Source organism: Drosophila suzukii, chromosome 4, assembly GCF_043229965.1.
Source record: "Drosophila suzukii chromosome 4, CBGP_Dsuzu_IsoJpt1.0, whole genome shotgun sequence".
NCBI classification, from domain to species: Eukaryota; Metazoa; Arthropoda; class Insecta; order Diptera; family Drosophilidae; genus Drosophila; species Drosophila suzukii.
Genome location: NC_092083.1, coordinates 607,130 through 615,449, shown reverse-complemented (window position 1 = coordinate 615,449; position 8,320 = coordinate 607,130). Strand labels below are relative to the sequence as shown.

General features: G+C 40.4%; 1 protein-coding gene and 1 long non-coding RNA gene across 6 annotated transcripts in view; one reads left to right on the top strand and one right to left on the bottom strand.

Moving 5' to 3' along the window:
• Nucleotides 1-1,872: 1,872 nt before the first annotated feature.
• Nucleotides 1,873-2,673, top strand: LOC136117230 (uncharacterized). Its single transcript, XR_010654620.2, has 2 exons — nucleotides 1,873-2,029; nucleotides 2,097-2,673. It is a non-coding gene; the product is annotated as an uncharacterized lncRNA (long non-coding RNA).
• Nucleotides 2,228-8,320, bottom strand: part of fuss (SKI family transcriptional corepressor fussel) — a 67,238-nt gene continuing 61,145 nt past the window's right edge. For 3 of the 5 annotated variants that reach the window (XM_070997111.1, XM_017088664.4, XM_036822754.3), the window contains exons 3-5: nucleotides 5,772-7,233; nucleotides 5,319-5,716; nucleotides 2,228-2,615 (exon numbers count right to left, since the gene is read on the bottom strand). In XM_070997111.1, coding sequence (XP_070853212.1) covers nucleotides 2,259-2,615; nucleotides 5,319-5,716; nucleotides 5,772-7,233 — 2,217 coding nt within the window. In that variant the 3' untranslated portion in view covers nucleotides 2,228-2,258. The remainder of the gene's footprint in view (nucleotides 2,616-5,318; nucleotides 5,717-5,771; nucleotides 7,234-8,320) is intronic. The other 2 variants (XM_070997112.1, XM_070997114.1) reach the window with 2 other exon arrangements.

The window sequence follows — 8,320 nt, the reverse complement described above, 5'->3', positions numbered from 1 at the left end:
CTCTCCCTCGGCCCAAGTCCCTGTCAGGACTCGGGCACTAAAATGCCCACGTAACATATGCTGACAATTTAGGTATACCTCTATAATTGTTTGCTTCCACTTTACTACCCTTCTTGTGGAAAGGAATTGCAATCAATTCCTTCCACATATGGGGAAATTGTAAAGATTCTAAAGATAGGGTAAACAAGTTGAGAAGGGGATTGCGTAAGGCCTCCGTGCAATATCTAAGCACGCAGCCAGGAATTCTATAGGGACCAGGTGAATATACGGGCTTAACACGTTGAAATTTACCAAGTAGAGAGCTTTCGTTTAAGGTGGGACAGAAGTTTAAATTCGACTTGGATACAGTGTAAGAATAAGAATGTGAAGAACGAGGTAAAGCAGAATATGTCGTTTACTTTAAAAAATCGTAAGTATGAACGCGGATTTCTCGGAAACTATCAAAGATAGAGAATTAGGAATTCACATTAAGATTCCGTAGCCGTGCATGCAGCGCAAGTTTGTTACGAGAATATGCCACGCCCACTCACACCACGCCCACTAGATACAAAATTTTAACTGAAATGTATTAGTCTCGTCAATACCTATCGATTGATCCAAAAACTTTGCCACGCCCACTCTAACGCCCATAACGTTTATATCAGTCTACCGCCCACATAACCATATATAGAGATCGCGGGTAGGTGGCGCATTTTAATCTCGCTTTGCTGCTTGCATATCTCCATTTCCCTTTGGTCCCTTTAGCTGTGTAACGGGTATCTGATAGTCGAGGTACTCGACTATAGCGTTCTTCCTTGTTATACCCGTTACTCGTAGAGTAAAAGGGTATACTAGATTCGTCGGAAAGTATGTAACATGCAGAAGGAAGCGTTTCCGACCCCATAAAGTATATATATTCTTGATCAGGATCACTAGCCGAGTCGACCTAGCCATGTCCGTCTGTCCGTATGAACGCTGAGATCTCGGAAACTGTACAAGCTACAATACTGGGATTAGGCATGCAGATTTCTGAGATTCGTGCGCAGCGCAAGTTTGTTTCACCAGAGTGCCACGCCCACTCTAACGCCCACAATCCGCCCAAAACTGTGGCTCCTACAGTTTTGATGCTAGAATACAAAATTTAACTGAAATGTATTGTTCTCATCAATACCTATCGATTGACCAAAAAAAAAATTTGCCACGCCCACTCTAACGCCCATAACGCTTAAATCTGTCTACCTCCGGTAGGTGGCGTATTTTAATCTCGCTTTGCTGCTTGCATATCTCCATTTCCCTTTGATCCCTTTAGCTGAGTAACGGGTATCTGATAGTCGAGGCACTCGACTATAGCGTTCTTCCTTGTTATACCAGTTACTCGTAGAGTAAAAGGGTATAGTAGATTCGTCGGAAAGTATGTAATAGGCAGAAGGAAGCGTTTCCGACCCCATAAAGGATATAAATTCTTGATCAGGATCACTAGCCGAGTCGATCTAGCCATGTCCGTCTGTCCAGTTGAACGCAGAGATCTCGGAAACTATAGGAGCTAGGCTATTGAGATTTGGCGTGGAGATTCCTGAGCTTCTTACGCAGCGCAAGTTTGTTTCAGCAGAGTGCCACGCCCACTCTTACGCCCACAAACAGCCCTAAACTGTGGCTCCTACAGTTTTGATGCTAGAAAAAAAATTTTAACGGAAATGTGTTGCTCTCATCAATACCTATCGATCGACCTAAAAAAAGTTTGCCACGCCCACTTTAACGCCCTCAACGCTCGACTATAGCGTTCTTCCTTGTTTTATTTTATTTTTTCCGAGTCTCAATCATACTCTAACGCCACCAGTTCGCCAAATGTTTTGCGTCCGCATACCTCCAAATTTTTAAACGTTTTCATTTATTTTTCCCTACCAGCGGTTGAACCAGAGGCGGGCACACATTACGATGACATGTTGTATTTCACGTGTGTTATTAACTTGCACGGGCAGTTTATTATGGGGGTACCGGCAGAGAGTGAGCATAGAAAGTTGACGACCGCGAAATTAAACTTATCTTACTGGTATTGTAAAGCAATTTTTTTATTGTTTATTTTAATTATTCTCAAATTATAAAAATTAATTTTTCAGGCACCGATAAAAATAATTTAGAAAACATAAATTCTTTGCAGTACTCTATAAAAATTTTTTTTGTCAATCCAATTCTTATCGTGAGCATTCGCGTGAAAACTTAAATAATGCATTCAAAAAGTTGCTAGAAATTGTTATAATAATTCATGGTTTTATATAAAGTTACTTAAAATCTAGACATTTGTCATTTGCGGAAGTTTCATAACAACATAAAGGTCCAATGCTACCGACTGGATAATTCCATTTGTTGGACTCTGTCAGAGTGTTAGGGCTGAAGGTCGGTTGCCGAGATGGTTGTGGACGAAAAGCATGCAAGTGTGACTTTAAAAATACTGGAAAGGCAACACGCTGCTGTATTTGCAAGTTTGAAGATACTTCTTTAGCAGCTAAAGACTTGGAAAGCGATTTATCGCCAACCAGTTTTGAGGCTGTCTTTTTGGAAAGACTTCGATCCTGCTGCATTTTATCATTTTTGCGACGAGTTATAATTTTTAAATGAGCATTAAATCCTTTCGCGTCCTGAAACGAATCATATTTAAAAAATATAAGTACATTGCAATACATTTCAATAATTTAATTTAATGTGTGGTTCCTTAAAATGCGAAAAACTCTTGATTAAGATGGTCACGAAGCTTTCCTTAAGGCTTTTTGTTAACTCTCCGTACTGTGAATTTTTTATTATCGGAAACTGAGCCAAAAAAACAGTTTTAAGCAGGAAAGAACGCTATAATCGAGTGTCCCGACTATTAAAATATGATCTTTACATTTTATTTAGTTAATTTACAAATTTACATTTTACATCTTTAACTGGCTGTAACGTCATTAGCGATGTTCATGCTAGTTACGGGCGTTAAATCATTACTTATGAACTAATGGTCCGATTTCAACAGTTCTCGGCGCGCTTATTGAGGTGGAAAAATAAAATAAATAAAATGTAATCTTGGAAACGGTAGGAGCCGCATGTTTGTGGTGGTCATAGTGGGCATGGAACTTTGCTAAAACAAGCTTGCGCTGCGCAAGAATCTCTTCAATCTGCATGCCTTATTCCAAAATTCTGGCTTTTATAGTTTCCAAGATCACTGAGTTTGTACAGACTGACGGACATGGCCAGTTGGACTCCTCTAGTGATCCTGATCAAAAATCGTTACTCAGCTTAAGGGACCAAAGGGAAATGGAGATATGCAAGCAGCAAAACGAGCAAGCAGCGCCACCTACCAGTGATCTCAATATATGGTTATGTGGGCGGTAGGCAGATTTAACCGTTATGCGCGTTAGAGTGGGTGTGGCAAATTTTTTTTTGGATCAATCGATAGGTATTGACGAGACTAATACATTTCAGTTAAAATTTTTTATCTAGCATGAAAATTGTGGGCGCAATTTTTTTTGGATGAATCGATAGGTATTGACGAGACTAATACATTTCAGTTAAAATTTTTTATCTAGCATGAAAATTGTGGGCGCCACAGGTTTGGGCGGTTTATGGGCGTTCGGGTGGGCGTGGCATATCCGCGTAACAAACTTGCGCTGCGTACAAGGCTACGGAATCTAAATCTGAGATCCCATTTCTCTATCTTTGATAGTTTCTGAGATATCCGTGTTCATGTGTACGATTTTGTTTAAGCTTGTGGCCGTTAGAGTGGGCGTGGCACATTGCTGAAACAGGAATCTGCATGCCTAATCCCAGTATTGTAGCTCGTATAGTTTCCGAGATCTCAGCGTTCATACAGACAACCGTACGGACAGACATAGCTAGATCGACTCGTCTAGTAATCCTGATCAAGAATATATATACTTTATGGGGTAGGAAACGCTTCCGTTACATACTTTCCGACAAATCTAGTATACCCTTTTACTCTACGAGTAACGGGTATAATAATCATTTGGATCATTCAGATTCTTCTTGTGCTTATAAAGCCCCGCCAAGTCCCATGTCCACTGAGTACATTTTGTTTTATTTTATTTGCCAATATCTATCGACTTGCCAAAAAGTGGCGACCCTCGAGTTCAAATCCCCGTTCCGGAAGTTTTCAACTTTTATAAATTAAGTATCTATGCCCAATCTAAAGCCCACAATCCGCCCACAGTTTTCATGCTAGCATACAAATTTGAACAGAAATGTATTGGTTTCGTAAATACCTATCGATTGATGTATGTACAAGAAAAATTTGCCCTCTCTAACGCTCACAAACGCCCATAAACTGTTCAAAAGACATGTAAAAGAAAACAGCTACACAAAGTTTTTTTTATACTGGGAACAGTAGGCCATTTAAAATTAAAATCACAAATAGCTTTTATTTATGGTCCCTAATTTAAAGAAAACTGCTCAAAAAAGTTTTCAAGTTTTTGCCGTAAAACTCAATTTGTCTGTCCACATTTTTAATAATTTGTAAAAATGTAAGTGGGATTTTGTTTTGATTATGAATACGACTCTACATGCCAAAAACTGTTCAAGTCTAACTATACTTATAAGTTTTTAATGTATAAGCTATAAGCAAATTAAGAAGTCGACGCTAGGAGAAAAATTTTTCCCTTTGACGTTGTACTGAACGCATAAACAATGGATAACGAGAAGAGATTATGGCGTTCTATCTTGTTTGTGAAGAATTCTCCTGTTTGACGTGGGCCTGAACGCATAAAAAGGGATAACGATAAGAGGATTATATATATAGGATTATTTTATATGATTTCAATTTTTATACCCGTTACTCGTAGAGTAAAGGATATATTAGATTCGTCGGAAAGTATGTAACAGGCAGAAGAAAGCGACCCCATACAGTATATATATTCTTGATCAGGGTTACTAGCCAAGTCGATCAAGCCATGTCCGTCTGTTCGGATAAACGCTGAGATCTCGGAAACTATAACAGCTAGGCTATTGAGTTTTGGCGTGCAGATTCCTGAGCTTCTTACGCAGAGAAAAGTTTGCCACGCCCACTTAAACGACCACAAACCGCCCAAACCTGTGACGTTCACAGCAACAATTTGCCACGCCCACTCTAACGCCCATACCGCTTAAATCTGTCTATCGCGGGAGGTAACGCATATGATAGGGTATCTGATAGTCGAGGTACTCGACTATAGCGTTCTTCCTTGTTTTTTAAACATATAATTTTTTTCTGAAGTTTGGAGAGATCTATTAAAGTATGGAGATTTTTTAAATTTACCCAGATAAAAAAAAATATTTCAGTTATTTTTTGTTAGTTACATAAGTAGCTTTCTTACCTCCGAAATTGTTACTTCATTATCGCCTAACATGGTTTTTGAATTCGGAGATGAACCAGACATTCGTATTTTTTCAGTTTGAAAAACTGATAGAGTGTGACTTGTATTTTCGATTGAGCATCTACTGGCATTGAACTCTAGTTGATCTTCAGCGTCTGTTGAAATGACATCTACATCGACGTCTGCTTCTACATCAATATTTGTACTTGTTGACGGAGAAATGCTGGTACTTTCGCTTTCAAACACAATGTCGGGTGGCGTACGAGGGGAGTCAACGTGTTGAACTATGAATTTACCTTCATCTTCCGTTGTCTCGATATCCACAACTTCGTCATCATCGTCGTTATCAATAACACTCCTGGGTACACTGTTGACTAAAACAGATTCAGTTGGCTTTTCTAAAAAATTGTTTATTTTAAAATAAAATTGGCAGGAAGAAAGTATTTGACTTACTTTCCATATTAGATGCAACTTTCTCTAAAATTGGCGAAAAGGTCTCATGACCTACTATCTGGTGCGACGAACCTGAAATACTGTTATGGGTTAAAACTGTTGTAGTTCTTGTAGATTGTGTTGGGTGAATATAATCAGCTCGTTTTGAGTCACTGGATCTCGTATATAGGGAGGTTGACACAATTGCTGTCGAAGCGACGACTGGTTTAAATGCAGAGCAGTTAAGAATCGAAGGAATGTTATAATCGGAGAGGCTTAGCCCACTGTTCGTAGCTGCAGATAGCTTACGGTTTTTGATAATGCCACATATAGATGAGTGCGACTCGTTTTTTATATTAAAAGAAGTATTATCCGAAAGTCGAACTGAATTTCCAGTCGGTATTGGAACATTCGTGTCTGGTCTAACCCATGCTCGGGAGCAGGACTCGAAGTCCAGGCTTTGTTCGCTTGGCTCACCGCCACTGAGTTTCTTTGAATACTGATGCTGGTAGTGTTGATCCTTCTGCTGCCACATGTAGTCCACTACAAAGTTTCTGGAAATTGGCATTAGGGAAAGGTCCCGTTCGTTCCGAAGCGAGTGCAAAGGTGACAGGACGGTAGAGCCATGCAAGTTGAAAGGAACACCGACAGTTGCGGCTGCTACCGCCGTCACGCCAACCACAGCGGCGGCTGTGGCTACAGTACTATAGTTGTACTGGCTATCAAGCTGTCGTTGAGGGTACTCCGGGGACTCCGAGTCCCCCTCGCCTTCCTTGGCGTCTCTCTCTAGACTCGTTGGGGATCCACAGGAACTGACGGCCGCCGATGGCGTTGGCGAGCCGATGTTTCGATTATTAATGCTGCTGCTTACTAGCCGCTTCCGTGTGCCGCCATTGAACATGGCCTTGACATCTTCCCACGCGTGGATTATTTTCTCGTCGTATGCATTCCCGCTCAGAGTCATGTGCCGACGCCAGGAATTGAAGTTTGCCGCATCGGGCTGAACATACCTGTCATTGGTCGTTATGCGGTGTGAGTGAAAAATGAACTTATTTGGCGAAAAAAACATCCCACAATATGAGCACTTGATGCATTTGGCCCTGGACGAGTTGTAGCGAGAAGGTAAAAAGGATCCGCGGCAGCCCCAAGCACATTTGTGCTGGACGTTGAAGGCGAAGTCGTCAGGTAGTCGCGGAGGTGTGTTGTCGCCCAGAAAACTCTTGCAGAGTCGCTCCGCTTCCCTTCGGGTTATCATTCCGCATCGGCGTGAACTCACTGGCATGGCGCCAGCTCTTCTTAATATTTCCAGCTGGACGGGAGTACATTGTACACAAGTAATGCCAAGCGCAACCCTTCTGTTGTGTATCTCGTTGTAACTGAACTGCTTTAGTAAAGTATTTGAGATTTGCGCCAAGCAGAGGCGCTCCTGGCCTTCGATGAACAGTGATACAATCGGCACTCCGTACAGCAAAACGGAGCTCACCTAAAAATAAAACTTGCATTAATACGAACTGAACAAGCTAAAACAAGAATTATTGATTCTTAAAAGGACAATACGTTTTAAACAATATCTCAGGGTGTTATAAAAACTTTGTATCCATTTACATTTTTATAATAATTATTAAAACTGAAATGCTGAAATTGCGACAAACATTTTCCCTAAATGCAAATAAATGTTTTTACTGCCATAAAAATCACAAAAATTGAAAAACGAAGAAGACTATATAGTCGACGTCCTCGACTATCAGATACCCGTTACTCCGCTAAAAAAAAAAGCGCCCCCTATCGTTTATTCTTATAGGCTGTTTACGAGATTCGTATTACCACATAACGTGAAACCTGTCGAATCGACTAGTTATCCTAATCAAGAATATATATGGTCAGAAACGCTTCCTTCTACCTGTTACATACTATCCGACGAATTTAGTATACCATTTTACCCTACAAGTACCGAGTATAATAACTCATAGTTGAGATATAGCTTTCCTTCTTTTTATACCCGATACTCGTAAAGTAAAGTAGATTTTGTATCCGTCTGAAAGTATGTGCCGGGTAGAAGGAACCATTTCCTACTCTCCAAAGTAAATATATTCTTGATCAGGATTACTAGCCGAGTCGATCCAGCCTATGTCCGTCTGTCCGTATGGACGCTGAGATCTCTAAAAGTATAAAAGATAGAAAGTTGGGTTTCTTAAGCAGCGCAAGTGTGTTTCAGTGGAGTTCCTGCTGGCGCCCACAATTGAATTGTGAGTTTCACATTTCAGTGTGAATTGAAATATATGTTATTGACCGATGCTTATCTACACGAATCGCACCTATCGCTTTATTATTCTCCGTAGCACTTTTGGTATTATTTTTGTTATTTTAAAATACCTCAAAACGTAACTACGTGGACCGATAGTTCAATAATCAAAATTTAATCTAAAAAGTAAAATTTTGCTCATTCATTAAGCCTAGTACTCAGATCGACGAAAACCGCGAGCTAACCATAGGAGTGAGCGAGAGGCATATACGCGGCTAACGCTTTTCGTCGGGTCTGTTTTTCAGCGCGGTACTCAGATATACTAAGA